Raw genomic sequence first — 17,687 nt, forward strand, 5'->3', positions numbered from 1 at the left:
CTTCAGAAAAGAAAAATTAATAATTCATATTTTAAATACACGACACTCATAAAATAATATAAAATAATTTTACATACTAAATAAATAAATATATATATATATATATATTATCTATATAAAATAATAATAATTTAAATCGTGTACATAATTTTATCAAGAATTTTATAAAATATATCTTTGGTCACATTGTCAAGATTGACGTCTTTTTTATTTTTAGCGGTCCACTTGGACCGGTGCTTCTCCATCATTTGTGGATCACCTCTAGAAGCTGCAACGACTGTGTTTGCCTTTGCGATCTTCGTATGGCCATCAATGATGACATACCACATGTCATCGTCATGTGCATATAATGTGAGCGCATAAGAATTTTCCAGTCGTCATAATCTTCTTCAGAATATATTGGGATCTTGTTGAAAGATGTCATTTGAGTATATGTATATAAGAAGTCTAAGAAAAACCCGTTCTGATAGCACTTGTTAGAATGCTGTTATATTTTAAAGATGATGAATAAAATATTTTTAAAAATTTCTCTATAATACTATTAAATAGTGCGACCATTAGTATTATTTATACAAGATCTGATTTTCTCGACACTTGTCGGACCACAGATTGTGTAGAAACGATCTGATGATTCTTAAGATGATTATATACTCTAGAAAGTAAACGATATATGTAAATGCAATAAAGAAAATAACAAAATGATTTTATAGATGTTCGGAAACTTGAGCCCTTGTGTCACATCTTCTTTCACTTGAGAATGATTTCATTACAAGACTTTTGTTTTACTATTCTATTTAACAACTCACTTCAACCTTAAGACTTATCCAATGCCTAAGTCGAAACTCCTAGTTAAATCAAACGGTTGAGACACTCAGTCTAACAACCAATACAACACCAATAAAATAAAAAGATGAACCCTCATATTCAAACTGTCAAACAACTCTTCGATCTGACAGAAGCAGTTGATGATTTTGAAAGATCTAATGAATGTTCTTGATGCGAGGACTATTGAGAAGTGAAGATTGTATGAAGATTAAGAGTTCTTAGAATATTCTTAGAGAATGCAAGCTTGAATGTGTGTTCTCGTTAATTTTTTGTTTCTTCAACTCTTCTTGACATACTCTATTTATGTATTTTTTGAAATTGTTCGTTAACTATAACTTGTACTCTTTTGCGGATAACATGGACATGTCACCATCAGTTGCTGCAACTATCAATTAATGTTCATTAATATCCTTTCTGTTTTTGTCACTTTAAGTCCATAATTTATCAAAAAGCCACCATTCTACAGATTTTCTGTAATTCGAGAGTAGGTAGGAACTTTTCGCAATCTTTCTATTTTAAGTTTTTTGCTTGTAATGTTACTTTGCAACATCCATATGGAAAATTTAAAATTAGACCGTTTTTAGTGCGGTTGGGAATCAAAAATTGGAACTTTACAACTGATTTGAATGCTTTTGACCGATCAATTGGAATAATCAATAAATCTAACGATTGGATGACTTTGTGGTATGAGGACGATTGAATGAGGCCTTGAGACCGGTTGAAAGAGTATCTTCTGAATATTTGTCATCAGTTTCATGCTTCCTCCTAGCCTGCCACTTCCTTATATTTCACGTATATTGATAAAAGAAATTGAAATTTTAACATGATGCTAAAAACTGAATAATTTTCCAAACTTGAACTCTTGTAGGAAAGTAAACAAGAAAAGAAGAGCCGCAAATTAAACTAACTAAAGATATTACAAAAATTTAATGTGAGTTGGACCGTGTTATGTGTCAATTTTGTGAGATATATGTCAATATTCGACTAAACTCATTAAATAATATTAATTTTTATGATAAAATATTATTTTTTAATATAAATATGAACAAACATTGATCTGCCATACTATCAAAATAAAAACATATTAATGTTATTATTGTATGAAAAGAAAATAAGAAGTACTTTTTTGAATCGTGGAAGAAAAGGGGAAGAAAACCCACAAAAGCTACACCCAAAACCGCGAGAAGGGAATGTCCCGTTTGTCAGGGCGTATATAAATAAGAAGACCGCGTTCAGTTTCATACCACCAAACCTACTGACCCGTGTTTTTTTTTTGGATTCAAAATTTTGCGCAAAACAACTCAGAAATTATTCAGAATCACCCTTTTGCTTTTGTTTTAACCCAATCCTACTCATCTTTCCATTAATTATTCATTCTCCCCCTGCCGTGATATATTTGACGCTGGGCGACCTGGTGCATTCACAAAACGGAGTCTCTTCTCTTCAATTCCAATGTAATTTCATCGCCTAGTAAGCCCACCCATGATTTGTCCTTGCAATGGGTTCTTGGTTTTGAAGTTGGGTTATGGGGCTTTTGCATTGTTGATTGATTTTTGGTACCTTTTTCCGCAGAGGATTTCTTGTTCTTCTTTGCAAAAAAAGAGAAAAAAAAAGATCTTTTTTTATTGGGCTAGAAACTACTTGAAAAGCAACCTTTTTCTGGTAGTTTATATCGTGTATTGGTTGTTTCTTTAGGGTTTACCTTAAAAACAGGTGTGTTTGTGTATGTTTTTTAGAATTCAGTTCTCCTGTGGCTGCTGAGTGATGAACTGTGGCAGCATCAGTCATGATTAACTTGATTGAATTCTTGTTTTACGAAGACAAATTCTTGACTTCTTTAGGTACTTATGGTTAAAAGCGTGTGGTTTTGTATGAAAACGAAGATTTTTGAATTAAAAAAATGACAAAAAGAAGAGGTGAAATGAAAAAGAAAAAAGGTGGAGAATTTCATGAAGATCTTATTTCCATTATAAGATGTATGTTTCTTGTAGGGTAAAGATAACCTTTTTTTTAGTTTGATCCTCTGATCTGTAGGGTGGATCTGAATTTCTGTACTTTATGTTAGATCAATTTGCACTTCTGTAAAATAAAATCCTTATTGTATATCTCAGTCATTGATTTTCCTTTTACAAATTATGAAAATATAAAGTTTTAGATGAAAATAATCTCCCCATGCTGATAATACCTGATGATATTAGTAGAGGAATTGAGAAAATGCTATTGCTCTGAAATCTTTTATTATCTCTTGGTTGATCAATCACAAGATTCAGAATCTTTTTGTTGTCGGTCTGAATCATGTGTGGAGTGGACATGATTTTCTATTTATATGTTTTTCGGTGTTGGCCACGAGGAAAATTAGCAATGATTGTTATCGCAACTAAATTAACGGTTATGTCCAGAATTAGTTACTATTAATTTTTTCGAGCGTGGTCCACTAACTGTGTCACTTTATGGATCATCTTCCTTATATTCTTTCTCCTTTCACATTTTATTCTGTGATACTAGGTTTTTATGGTCGTTATCCATTTCATTTATTGATAAAATTTTATTTTCATATGGCCGTGAGCTTGTTCAAATATATAAACTGACATTTGGTGCGTTTGCATTATTGTTTCAGAAATTGGCCATTATCTTAAAATGGCCAACAATCCTCAGTTCACTGGCATGCAGGTATGGATTTTAGATGGTCTCATAAACATTTCAATTTTAGATTTTTTTTATAATTATCGAAGAAATTTGAATATTCTGTTTGTGGCTTTGTGCATGTAGGCCCTTGTGCTTTTATATTATTTTCTATGTAGTATGTTAGTCTTATGTTGGCTATTTAGCTTACGGTATTAAACATCTCATAATCCTAAAGCAGAAAGGAATCTCCAGGCAAGTAACTCAAACAACTAAAAGAGAAACATGTATCTATCCTACTAATTATAATTTCTTGAGAAGTCTGCCGTTAATTTCTTGAGAAGCTTCTACACTTTCAGTCTGTCACGTTATCATGCGCCGAAAACTATAAAGTTCAAAGTTATCTTAAAAGAAAGTTTCAAATTTTTAGCAATATGAATGATGGTTAACTAAATTTTGGGGATGGACACTTGTAGCCTTGCAATGTGTTCTAATCAGATACACGTCAAAAACCGTAACTGCCTTGTTATTTTGGAACCATTCATGGCATCTCTGAATGCACTTGGATTTGCTTCTATAACTTTGATGATATGTCACCACTTATGCGTTGCTTTCAGTTTGTAATGGTAAATATCTTTTAGCACAATTATTTTCCAGCTTTTTTTATGAATAATTATACACGCAATGAGCCTTATTCCTTTTTTTTGTTAACATGATATTGTGGGAAATAGCCTCTCCGGCCTCGCATAGTTGGTGGTCATGTGGGTCCTCCTCCTAGCCCTCTTCCTCCCATGTTGATGCAAGTAAGGTTTTCTTGGATCTTATTTCAAATGAGGTATTTGTAAAGGTCTTCCTTGTAATTTTTGCCCTAGAAGAACTATTAATTATTACTTCATTTCAGTTTCGATCAGCAGTTCCACCCCCGCCGCCGCCACAGCCACCTCGACCATACATTCCTGTGACTCCTCAGCAATTTCAGCCTGTTGGACATTCAAACATGGGGATGCCTCCTCATCCCATGCCAATTCAGTATCCTCAAGGAGCGCCACTGCCTCCCCCACTGCCCCCGGCTCAAAGAACTGGTCTTGTTTTGCCGCAAGGACCACCTCCGCCTCTGACAGATTTCCAGCCTAATAGACCTGTGATGCCTGCTTCTGTTCAGCCTCAAATCTCGAATAATTTCATGCCTAGTTTTTCTGGTCCTGTTATTTCTCCAGCGGCATACACTGTAAATATCCTCAGAAGTCCTCCATAGTTGTGAAGTTGTGTCTTTCAGGTTATTATTTATTAACATTTATGGCCATGCTTTTTCAGGTATCCTCGTCATCTAGTGGCCTACAGCAAATGAATGTAGGCGCAATATCTCAGAATCAGTCGATGCCCCAGACTAATGTTCCCAATTTTTCTATCAGTGGACACCCATGGTATCCTATGGGGAATCAGAACTTGCAATCGACCATCCAACCACAACAAGAGGTGGAACTAAGTGCTGGAGGACAACCATGGTTTGCAACTGGGAACCAGAATTTAAAACCTCTCACCCCTTTTCAGCAGACCGGGGAGCAAAATACTGGTGCACAACAATTGTTTCCAAGTACAAATCAGAATGTACAACCAGGAATACCTTCTCGGCAGACTGAGGAACTCTCTGACACGGTCAGTCCGGTGAAAATTTTATGAAGTAGTTGTGATATTCCTTTTCTGCAGTGTAAAAAATAGTTGGCCACGCCACTTTCTTTTTGCTAGGACTATGATTCTTGATGTTTTTTGATTTCAGGAGAAACTTACCAAGCCTGCCGTCATTGAAAAGGCTTTATCAGAATGGAAAGAATACACCTCTCGTGATGGAAAAAAGTATTTTATTTATTAAGCAACTTATATCATGCTATTCATATTGATTGAAATGCTTTCTCTGTTTTATGGTATTTGAGCTTGTGAACATCTATGCTATATGTATTTGTTGATTAATACATTAACTAATGATACATTCTAACAATTGATATAGTTACATCTGCAAGAGTGACTTGAAAGTTTATTCCGTTCGAGCTATGCTTTTATTTTCAGTTGTCAAATCATGATGTATCTCAACTGCAGATATTATTATAACAAACGGACAGGGATATCTCTGTGGGAGAAGCCTTTAGAATTGATGACCCTCACTGAGGTCAGACATACTTCAACCTCTGCTTTAGATTCGATTTATTTCTTATAATTTTCCATTTTGTGTGAGATCATGAGTTGTCCCTGACTAAATTTTCGTAAATGTCTTGCCTTTGTGTCATTTTCCCAAGTATTTTCGATTGAGTCTTTTGGTGCATCCTTGGAATCTGATTCCTCGAAATGAAAAATTCCTTATATACGGACTTCCATATACTCCAGTTCTTTTCCCATGCACGACCGATTCATTTAGTATCATTGTAATATTACAGAGGGCAGATGCATCAACTGACTGGAGAGAGTTCACTACTCCCGAAGGAAGAAAGTATGCAGCTTGATAGTTTTATGGTGTTTGCTTCTATTGTGGTAGAAGTAAAAGAAAATCACTCATCCATTTTGTCTTCAACCCAATTATGTTTATTCTATATTTTTTAACAGGTATTACTTCAATAAAGTTACGAAACAATCGAAATGGGCCATTCCAGATGAAGTCAAGGTATTCTTATCCGGTTCACCAAATATTGAACTTGGTAAAGTAGTAAAATAACTATGCTACTTATTAATGGTGTTTTTTGTCTGATGTCTACATGACTGTATAGTTGGCTCGTGAAAGGGTGACAATGATTTCATGTGAAGGAACACCATTAATGAAACATGTTACTTCCCTTGCCTCAGCTGGTGTTCATACTTCTGAGATCCCGGCTTCTTTTCCCAATGCAAATAATTCATCTTCTCAAGGTGGTAAAACAATTGTGTCAAGCCCAGTTTCAGTGGAACCTGCTGTTAATCCAGAACCTGCAGCCACTTCTGGATTATCAGGCAAACTAGAGGAGGCTGCTTATACACAACTAGATGTTACAGGGTCACATGATCCTGTAGAAACTGCTTCTTCAATTGTTGCGGCAGATACATCAGTCCCTATTGAGCTTGACAGCTCTATAACTACACCAATGTATTCCATGTTTTCTTTAGTTATCCATCGAATATTCTCTTGATTCCTCAACATCTAATATTAAATGCAATGATGTTGCAGAAGAACTGCTAATAGCATATCACCTCGGGAAGCTGCACCACCATCTGTTGATGAAACTTCAAATGGAGGTCTGGAGGTATTACTTCTTTACTCATTCAATTAGTTTTTATTAAATTTTTTTGGTACATAAAAGATGCATTTTGTTTTCCCATTTTTCTTAAAACATGACGTTGCTTGTTTATCTTTCTGCAGGAAACCAATGCAATATTTGTGATTTCTGCAAGCGGCAGCATCATTGCACCTGAAGAGAAAAAAGTAGAGCATGGACATGTAGTCTATGAGAGTAAAGAGGTATTGTGAATTGGTTATGTTCCTTTTCTATAGCTATTTCACTTTGCTTGAGGTATTAGCTGTATGAGGGAAAGATCACTTAGAAATTTACTCGTTAATCATTTATTTAGCTTAATGACATCATTCTTTCCCTCTTTGTCTCTCTTTTGCTGTTCTGGCTTTAGGAGGCGAAGAATGCTTTCAAAGTTCTCTTGGCAACAGCAAATGTTGGCTCTGATTGGAATTGGGACCAGGTCGGTTGCTTTTTTTTAACACTTTTTGAAGATTTTGTGGGAAAATATTTGACATGGATATTGTATCTAAGCAGGCCATGAGAGTGATAATAAATGACCGGAGATATGGTGCACTAAGAACTCTTGGTGAAAGAAAGCAAGCTTTTAACGAGGTGATTTTGCGTTCACTACAATAATTTGTTTTGATGGTTATAACCTCAGTTTAAATTCCTCTAGCTGTTGTTTTCCATTTTCTGCCAATGACTTTTTTGAGCATGTTTGTGATCTGTGGTTCAGTTTGTGGGACAAAAGAAAAAACAGGAAGTTGAAGAGAGGCGTGCCAGACAGAAGAAAGCGCGGGAAGATTTCAAGAAAATGTTAGATGTAAGTAGATTGTTCTGACTTTACTAAAGATTGCCATTAATTATTATTTTTTTAAAATAACTATTTTTTTTTTTTATCATCAGTGAATGTTATGAATCCCTAATCAAGTCACTCACCCCAGTCATATTTTATGCAGGAATCTGAAGATTTGACTTCATCAACAAGATGGGGGTTTGTATTTGTTTTTCGGTTTCGGTGTTAAGAATCTTAAGATATTATTAATTCTCTTCGAACATGTTGAAGTTTGGTCTAGCCTACTTTTCTTACGTTGCTGATTGATGTTTCGTAGTAACATTGGACTAATGTTGCAGCAAAGCGATATCTATGCTTGAACATGATGAACGTTTTCAAGCTGTTGAACGAGCTAAAGATCGTGAGGACCTCTTTGAAGACCATTTAGAGGATCTCAAGAAAAAGGTATGGTCGATAGTTTGCTGTTAGCATGTAAGAAAAATGAGGTGGTCGCGAATAGCGTAAACAAGCTTTTAAAGGAGGTTTTGGAAGTGGGGGGTGATCCTGTCCATCATTGGCAATTGAATAACTTGATGAGGAATTTACATGTTTACACAAGGATTTACATATCTGTAAATTTTTTCTTGCATATTTTTTTTTCTCGGTTAGGAACGAGCAAAGGCTTTGGAGGAGCGCAAACGTCACAAGACAGAGTATTTGGAGTTTCTAAAATCTTGTGATTTTATCAAGGTATTTTTCTCTCTACATTCATTGTATTAGTCCTTAAATCTGTGCAGCTGGCTAACATGTTACTTCTTTGTTTTATTGAAAAGGCGAGTAGCCAATGGCGGAAAATTCAACACCGTTTGGAAACTGATCAGAGATGCTCACGCCTAGAAAAAATTGAGCGCTTGGAAATCTTCCAAGTAAATATTAGATCCTATATTCCTGTGAAATTGCCATTAAATCATTTTGTGCATGAGATTTGTAGTCATTATTGTCTGGATGTGTTTTAGGAATATATACGAGATCTAGAGCTGGTAGAAGAGGAACAAAGAAAATTGAGAATGGTAATATGACCAGTTTTTTTCTGGTATTTATTTGCACCAACTTCTCTCCCTCCCCACCTCCCCTCCCTTCTCTCATGTATAAACCATTTGTAATTGCTGAAATAGGAGGACATGAGGAAAGCAGAACGTAAAAACCGTGATGAATTTCGAAAGCTGATGGAGGAACATGTTGTTAATGGCATACTTACTGCCAATACTCATTGGCGTGACTATTGTACAAAGGTTGGTTGTATTATACATATAGACACGATTTGACCAATAACATCTCGATTATTATGCTTTAACTTCAACTTTGTTTTAGGTTAAAGACATGCCCGCGTATCTCGCAGTATCTTCAAACACCTCAGGGTCTAAAGCAAAAGATCTGTTTGAGGATGTCGTAGACGACCTCGAAAAACAGGTGGTCCGTCCTTTCTTTTCTGAAAAATGTTGTGAATCAAAAAAATTATTTTCTGCCAACACTCTGTCTTATGTATGACTAATATCTGGTTTTGATCATTGGTGACTTGAAACTTAATCTGTATCTTTGACACCATTACATATGTCTTTGTGCTCCTGGATGTGTTTTTCAAAATGGGAATTGAGATCCTGATGTGATAAAACTGCTGAAAAATATTCTACCTCCATTCGTTTGGTTGTAAAAGAAGTTTTCATCCTTTGCTTAAAAATGATCCAAGTAACGGGAATGATGACCGAGGGTGTTGTATTTTTATTCAACATCTCACTGATTTTACATATTTAATTGCTTTTAATACTTTCTAAAACTTTGAAGCACTATGTTCCGATTCTATGTGAGGTTCTATGTGAGGTAAAACTTTGTAGATTATGGAATTTGAGAATCATTACATTCCTATATGCCTTTCAAAATACGAGGATTTTCACTACCTATGCACTTGACGATCTCTCATGTATAATGTGTATTATTTCTTCATGTGGAAAATAAAGAAAGACGAGGAAAAATGATTGTGAACTTGAATTGTTGATGAAGTATCTGGATAATGTGGTAGAGCATTGTTAAATCTTGACTTGCTATAATCCACCTGTATCAGTAAACAATCATATTGTGGTTTTTACTCCTAATATTTCTTATTCATCATAAGAGTTGTCATGGATCAATTTACAAGTTGTAGGAGGCAAGTTAATATATCCGCCGCTTACTTTCCTCCTTTCATTTGCCATGGTGCTTATATATTATGTGTTTGTTTGATAACTCAATTGCAGTATTTGGAGGACAAGGAGAAAATTGAAGGTGCGATAAAGAATGAAAAGGTATTGTATTGGCGGTCCCTTTTAGCATTTTTTTGGGATTCTTAATTTATCAATCTACCAACTTAGGTTGTGGTTGCAGATATCCTTGTCTACATCTTGTACTCTTGAAGACTTCAAGGCTGCACTTCAGAAAGCAATTACATCAGCAAAAATATCTGACATCAATTTAACGGTATGTTGGCAAATTATGATTCCATACTAATACACTGTCAGAAGATTCAGTTAAATGTTATTGTGAACCTTTTTCTCGTAATAGACCTTTTTGGTAGTTTTTTTTATTGTTGGCAGCCTGGCGTACTATTATGAAAATGGCACCAATTAAATGTCTATTTAGCAGAAAATCTCGTGTCACTCGCTAAATTTGCATGGAGTTATTTACCTACACGTTTTAGGTCATTTCACCTTCTATATGGTAGCATGGAAGTTGTCTATACTTTTACTACTGGGTCTCTGAAATTGAATGACAGTTTTCAATAAATCTTGATTGACAAGATTTAATCAAACAAATTGAAAGTTCTTCTTCACTGTTTAACCAAAGCCAAAAGAGAATTTTGAAATCTGATGTCTGGATCGTCCAAATTACAATCTCCCCACACCGAACTTTTTTATGCGAGCTGTAATTTCTATCACAGATTGTTTCTGCTCTTTTCATTACTTCTCATCTGGTAATCTGGCTCAGTGTTGCCGGATTTTTTCTTTCCACGTATGATATATCTGTTGGTCAGCATATTTTATCTATTAACTATAAGTACTTGAACCTGGTTGCTAGTTCTGTTTTCTTTCCTTTTCTGTCATTGCTTGTATATTGTCTAAGTTTGCAAATATATGTACTAAATAATTTCCAAATATTGCAGCTTGTATATAATGAGTTGTTGGAAATAACTAAAGAGAAAGAAGAAAAAGAAGCTAAGAAGCGTAAACGTCTAGCTGAAGATTTCTATGACTTCCTATTCACTTTAAAGGTACACTAACCTATGCTGAATTAGCAATGCAAGTTCATTAAGTTCAAGATTTACTTTATAGTTGTCCTATAACACTGTTTGATGTATTAAACAGGAAATAACAGCATCCTCGAAGTGGGAGGATTGCAAACCACTTGTTGGAGATCGGTACACCTCTAATTTACTGAACTATTATAACTTCTGTTGTATTCAATAGAGAAAATTAGCCTGTTGTAGCTTTTGAAGATTTAGCTTCAAACCATTTTTCTTTTCCTGCTCAAATCTTGTAAAACATGAATAACTTTGGTGGCGCAAATTTTTTTCAGCTATGTAAATGTAGATTTAATGTTTATGCTTTCTACTTTATCCTCTGATGCTTCCCCTTTATACCCAACCTTCTGTCAATCAGTTTGTATGATTATGCCCTTGGACAGGTTTCTTGGAGATGAAAGCTTTTTCCAGGAAATCTTTGACAACTTCATTATTGAACTAAAAGAAAAGGCAAAAGAGAAGGAGCGAAGGAGAAGAGAAGAAAAGGTATTAAAAGTTCTCATCACTTGTGTTTTGTTACATAATTTGTGGGATTTGTTTAATTCAGTGAAGAATTGTGCTCTAGTTTCCGAGAATAAGACGATCTTTATTTTCTTTTTTATATGCAATTCCACACTATTTTCAACCTTTTTATGAATGGGTCGAGCCAGTCTTGATGATTTACTTAATTATTGCTTCTTCGTCTTTCCTTGGGCGGATCAATTTAATCTATATATTATGTTTACCGTGCAATATGTGGACTGAACTATGTTCTTCACAGGCAAAGAAGGAAAAAAGGAGAGAGGATAAGGAGAGAAGGAATAAAGATCGGAGAGTCGAAAGCAAAAAGGGTAGAGAGAGACGTAAGAAAGGTGAAACCGATAGTGACGACTCTAATTCTCACAGTATTGAAGAGAATAGAAGGTCGCGAGACAGGAGCAAGAAACATCGGAAGCGGCGCATGGACTATTTCGATGATACCAATTTTGATGGTGACGATAAAGATAGGTCTAGGTCTCATAGACACATCACCCATACCAAAAAGTCGAAACAGGTATCTCTCGGTGCTATTCATTAAATATTATGAGACAACTGCGAATCATAAGCTTGAACAACTAGCAGTGATAATCATGTAAATTTGATAGATTGAGAAGCAATCTTGGTCTGCGGATGTGGATACGGAAAACGAGAGTAAGAAACGCAAAAGGGATAATCGGGATGGCAGGAACGAGGACGTTGATGTCGAGGAGCGTAATGAAGAGCCGTGCGAGGATGGAGAGGTTCGATAGCATCCAATCCATGCATATCTTCACCCTCTTACTAGCATCTTGTGTGTAATATGCGTCTGTTAGGGATCTCAGTTTTTTTGTTTAGAACTACAAAAATTTTGCGTACTACCTATATTGGTCCTTTAGACTAATAGTAACTTATTCTCATCCAACTTCTTTTATAATATGCTGTTGTTCAAAGCTTGACATAGTTAGTAATTTGGAACTTGAGTCATTTCCAAACTTGGATATATGTCGATTTTTTAAAAGGAGGATATACGTCGATTTCATGCATTTTTACGGTCTGCGTAGATTTCTCTCATTTCGGTGTCTATAGTTTCTGGTGATATTTTCTGCCTGGTTAGCCCCCTTTTTTTGAGTTTCTATTGGTTCTTTCTTGTGAAGCTGTGTTCTTCTTGTGTTGTGTTATGGTCTTATATGAAGCATTCTCGTATCTAAAAGATTATCTATAATAAATTATCGGTGACATAAATATAATAAAATGCACCTCAAATAATGAAGTTTCCTCCAACATTAAATACACTATATCAAACGCTATACAAGGATTGAGATGTCTAAACTGTTGGGTACGTAGATAGTGAAGTTGGGTCCCCTGCACGAGTGGATGCATGCATGGACGATGGGATGATTGATTGACCACATTCATTGAACCCCAACTTGCATGATTCAACCCCCCTCCCTCTTGCTTGTACTTTGTAGTACAGTCGTCATCGTATTGATTTGTGGTCCTCTGCACTCATGTTACATAGCCTGTAATCTACTCCTATCCTCAATCCACTCTCGCATATACATCTCTATACCGCTGTTAATATTTCGATTGAGTTCTCGATATACTGAATTCGACCTGAGTTCTTGCTATATCCTGAAAGGTAATCCTAAAACACAGGTTCGATAATGTATTCTAATCTTGAAATGACATATTCCCTATGTTCAGAACCGTATGTAATCCACGTTACATCAGTAAATACCTTAACTTCAAGAAACGGGGAATTAGACCAATTCTGCACTGTCACTGATCCACAGCACATGCCCCCCTGGAGGCCTGCAAACAAAATGCTTTCAAGTAATCATGATAACATTTACAATGTACATACATATACATACATAAATACATACATATACATACACACAGAGGGTGGTCTGAAAAGTGATTAAAAAAAAGAGAGAGATGCAGAGATGAGGAGTAAAATGCCATGAAAGTATGCAGTGGGTGTAATGTAGGATTGTCAAGTGGATTGGGAACAGTCGTAGGTGAAAAATTAATTTGGGCACATACCAAAATTGGCCTAATGTTTGAATCATCTCTTACAAACTGTGACAGAGGATTGGAGAGTTTGTCTTGGTTGCGACAAAAATGTTGTCCTCCATGCTCAGCTTCGATCATCAACCCAACATTATCAATTATTAATTTATTGCAGAGAATGAATTGTCCAATCATCCTTTCCTTTCCCTTTTTTTGGTTCGGGTACAACGCAAGGGACATTTGTAGGATATTTTGTTTCTTGCTTTTTATATTATAAAATAAAATAATTTTTTTTTGGGTTATAATTTTCTTTTGATTGGGTTTGCAGTGCACACACACTAATTCATCTTTAATTCTTTTTTTTTTCCTTTTCTTGTCGCATAATATATGCATATATGTATGTATGTTTCACTGTCAAGGCATGAGGAGAGTTATATAAATGTTTAATCATTTGAAAATGATGATATATATAATGAAAAACTCGCTTTTTCGGAAAATAATTATCATTAAACATCGGAGATGTATCAGATAAAAAAAATTCAAGGTCGAATAATTGTCGATTTACAAAAAACTATAACATGTTACAACAATGTAACTTTAGAGTAGGTCTCTTGTGAGACGGTATCACGAATCTTTAAATGTGAGACGGGTCAACCCTACCGATATTCACAAAAAAAAAAGTAATACTCTTAGCATAAAAAGTAATACTTTTTCATAGATCACCCAAATAAGATATCTGTCTCACAAAATACGATCCGTGAGACCGTCTCACACAAGTTTTTGCTAATAATTTAAATCGTACAACAGCTTAAACCCTATCTTACGATACCAAATAAATGATCGATCAAATTCTGTCATCGAGATTCACTGTCTGTTTATTTGTTTTTCCTTTCGGGATGACATTGAGTGCTTATCTTTGTTGCATTCAGCATATTTTTACAACACATTCGAACCCACAAAAGGGCCATGAAATGAAATATTTTAATTTTGATTTTTAATTTTAATTTTATTTATTTGGTTAACACCATGCTACTTCCACTTGCAAAATTAAATGAGGAAAAATAATTGACAATATAAAACTGGGGGCATGTTGCATTAGGTCAGGAAGATATGAGGCAGGATCTCTGCACTTTAAAAATATGAATTATGAAATATTCCAACATATTATTTTGTCATTTCCCCTCTTCTCTGACTGCCCATAACCTAGGATTAATTGCTCAATCATCCTCAAAATATATTGCAGCCTACAACATGTAAAAAGTCCACTCCTTATTTATCTCAAAAGAGATGCAAGTTTTTGTCTAGAATATTAATATCATTTGTTTAATACGAATTAAAATTTTAAAATTCCAATGCAAAGTTTTTTTTTTTTTGAGAAAAAAATTAAATTTTATTTTTTGAAACAGATTAAATAAATAACCCATTCTAATTAAAAAAAAAAAGTGGAAAAAGAATTGGAGAGTCGGCCCTTGAAATTACCCATTTTCTAGAAAGTTTAAAATTCTAAATTATTTTATTTGATATAGTTTTATTACAAAGAATTGATTTTTCATCTTGAAAAATATTCATAGAGTGTGATACCATGTCATTAGCTCATGTCATATTACTATAATTTAGAGAAACATTATTTTCATTATAAAATTACACTTTAATAGCTAGTCTGAAAAAATTACAATTTTTGTCCTAGTTTTTTGCGATTTTGGTAATTTATGATATCAATTTCATTCTTAATTTTGTATGTATCTTTTGAATTTTGATAATTTAATTAATTCATTTTTCATTGGGAGTGTTGACGTAATATTACACATATGAGCTCAGTATCAACGTCCCACTGATGTACATCAGCGACATGTCTGGAAAAAAAAGACAAATTGTCAGGAAAAAGATAACATATTAATTAAGATTGAAATTTGACAAGGTAAAAGACGAAAATCGCAATACGACAAACATATAAGATAACATAAATATATACGATCTACGAGAAACCTAGTGAATGTCAACTGCTCGATTTCTATCTGACATATACAGGATTTTTCCATCTCCGAGTGCTTGACATCTAATATGGAGAATGTGAAAGTATTTACTATTATAGAGTTACACGAACATTGGACAGGGGAAGCATGTTATTTTTTTATTTTATTTTAATTTGTTTTTTGGTTTGAGTAACAGCATGTGATAATTTTGATTTATAGGAATGTGTATTTGCTGTCACATGTGATTATAACAATACTATTGAAGGTTAAAGTTGTCTCCCTTTGAAAATTATTGCAATTAATTACGAATTTATTTATTTATTTATTATTATTAATATTTAAAGAATTAGTTGGGGAGTACACTACAATTTAATGAGCTGAAAATCAACACAATTCATGCATGCATCTTCACAAATCACAATCACAAGAGATAAATATTCAATTCCTCACAAATGGAATTCTAATTCGAACTTATATTTTATTTTGTATATCTAAATATTGATTATCATTTATTTTAAAATTTTCTTTAAAATATGCATGTATATTTTTATTGCATTAATTATAATGGACAAGAAGATCTTTATATTTCTTTCTCTTTTTTATAGACAAGATGATCTTTCCCTTGTTAAATATGTATAGGGAACATGGGGGCTCCTTAAAAAAGACAAAAAAAAAATCAAGAATATTGAAATAAATTGCTCAAATATTTCATTATTAATTTGTAGACAAGAAACAAAATGGTAAATCTTTAAACAAAATGAAATTCAACTGCCACGAATTTTTGCTTTCACCTCTTTTAATTTTTTCCCCTTTTCCAAGCTTAAGCCCACTAAAATATTCAATCAAAGCTACAAATGAAGAGAAAAAGAAAATAAGAAAGGGAAACATCTCTTCATGAATTATCTTTGACTTAGGATCAGACAACCAAAAGTGCTGATATTCAATGTTCTTTGGAATCACCATTGCTTCCCTTCAAACCACCTGCAAGAATTAAATATAAGATAAGACAAGATTGTAAGAAACTTATATATTTAACATCCAAATAATTATAATTAATTAATTTAAGGTTAGGTTAAAATATATATTTGAAGAATCTTATACGTAACTGGTCTTGGTAAAGCTGATTTCCAGGAACTGGAGACTGGAAAAAATCAAAAGTCTCGTGGTAATTAGGAGCTCTCCCCTGAAAAATAGTGAATAGTAAATCACTGATTAGCAACAATAAAAACCCATAAAATAAAATAAATTTATTTTTTGAAAATAAAAAGAAAATGAATGTATAAGAATAATATATATCATACTTCAAATTCAAAATGAGTCGTGGAGTATCCTTGTGAATATTCCAACTCATTCTCCATGGAAGCCTGCCTCGATCTTGTGTGAGTGAATCTTTCCTGTAAATTCACATTTATGTTTAAACATTAAGTAAACCATTCACTACAAAGAATTAACAACGTAAAGGGGAACAAGAATCAAGAATCAAGAAAACAAACTTACGTTGGAGAAGCCAAAGAAAGGAGAACTAGCAGTGTCATCAAGCAAATTAGAAGAAGACTGATCTTTATTAATATCCTTGATCCGACGTCGATTTTCTTCTATTTTCTGTCTCTTGAGATTCTTTCCAGACAATGCAGATTCATTAATATTCTCATAAGGATAAAAGCATCCTCCATTGTTGTATTTTCCAGTTGAACCATAGCTATCTTCTTCATTCAAGTGTGGAGGTCCCGACGAAGCGTCGGAGACCATGGATAAATCTTCATCTTCTTCTACCTCATGGTAAACACGATTTCTTCCTGCGCCGAAGAAATTGTGTTCTTGGTTGCTGAGAGCCTGTGGAGAGGCTGACGAGTGCCCGAGGTAAAGCGTCCAGCCTGACTCACACCCACTACTGCTGCTGATTTCTTGATTATCTTCAAACGGGCAAATGTAATCCATTCTTGCAAGTTTGATTCTTGAATTTGCCGTGCCTTTTATATATAAATATATATATAGTATACGTGTGGGGATGGGGTAGGGTGAGGGGCAAAAGACGAAAGAGAATGAGGATGAAATCTTACAAGGGTTTTGTCTCCGAGTTAGACTATTGAGGGTCTCACGAATGCCAGTTGGATTTGTAATTTGTAGCGTGTAATATGGATGGTGGATGTGCGATATTTATATATGAAAATTTTGAGGGTTTTTTTTTTTATTTTAATATATATTATTAGCATGTAGGGTGTGTATATATTAAAGTATAAAAGATAGAAGATTTATGTATAAGATTTCGTGTCGTTTATTTGTTTCTTACAGAAATAAGAGTATACCGAGGGGAATTTGTGAAAATATCGATGAATTTAATGTTGGATCAGTTTTATTTATATGCGAATAATTATGTGTTGTGAGTTGTCTATTAA

At 34.1% G+C, this 17,687-nt stretch overlaps 2 protein-coding genes across 3 annotated transcripts; one reads left to right on the plus strand and one right to left on the minus strand.

The window, feature by feature from the left end:
- The first annotated feature begins 1,995 nt into the window (after positions 1 to 1,995).
- Positions 1,996 to 12,348, plus strand: LOC140811638 (pre-mRNA-processing protein 40A-like). Of its 2 annotated transcripts, none has more exons than XM_073169655.1 (29): positions 1,996 to 2,295; positions 3,443 to 3,495; positions 4,179 to 4,250; positions 4,349 to 4,675; positions 4,762 to 5,103; positions 5,225 to 5,301; positions 5,542 to 5,611; positions 5,877 to 5,929; positions 6,043 to 6,100; positions 6,204 to 6,556; positions 6,638 to 6,713; positions 6,830 to 6,928; positions 7,093 to 7,161; positions 7,236 to 7,313; positions 7,438 to 7,524; positions 7,661 to 7,695; positions 7,836 to 7,941; positions 8,146 to 8,226; positions 8,310 to 8,402; positions 8,493 to 8,546; positions 8,652 to 8,768; positions 8,848 to 8,946; positions 9,768 to 9,815; positions 9,895 to 9,987; positions 10,670 to 10,777; positions 10,872 to 10,924; positions 11,191 to 11,293; positions 11,568 to 11,840; positions 11,932 to 12,348. In XM_073169655.1, the coding sequence occupies exons 2-29, from the start codon at positions 3,463 to 3,465 to the stop codon at positions 12,073 to 12,075; spliced, it is 3,201 nt and encodes a 1,066-aa protein (XP_073025756.1). In that variant the 5' UTR covers positions 1,996 to 2,295; positions 3,443 to 3,462; the 3' UTR covers positions 12,076 to 12,348. The 2 variants fall into 2 exon arrangements, with proteins under 2 accessions (XP_073025756.1, XP_073025755.1); XM_073169654.1 differs by having other exon boundaries at positions 1,997 to 2,279.
- A 3,728-nt stretch (positions 12,349 to 16,076) lies between these two features.
- On the minus strand, positions 16,077 to 17,401 carry LOC140812928 (protein SOB FIVE-LIKE 5-like). Its single transcript, XM_073171314.1, has 3 exons — positions 16,789 to 17,401; positions 16,398 to 16,685; positions 16,077 to 16,272 (listed from the first exon to the last, which is right to left on the minus strand). The coding sequence occupies exons 1-2, from the start codon at positions 17,227 to 17,229 to the stop codon at positions 16,587 to 16,589; spliced, it is 540 nt and encodes a 179-aa protein (XP_073027415.1). The 5' UTR covers positions 17,230 to 17,401; the 3' UTR covers positions 16,077 to 16,272; positions 16,398 to 16,586.
- Positions 17,402 to 17,687: the final 286 nt, after the last annotated feature.

The sequence above is a fragment of the Primulina eburnea genome, chromosome 14 (assembly GCF_022965805.1).
Source record: "Primulina eburnea isolate SZY01 chromosome 14, ASM2296580v1, whole genome shotgun sequence".
NCBI lineage: Eukaryota > Viridiplantae > Streptophyta > Magnoliopsida > Lamiales > Gesneriaceae > Primulina > Primulina eburnea.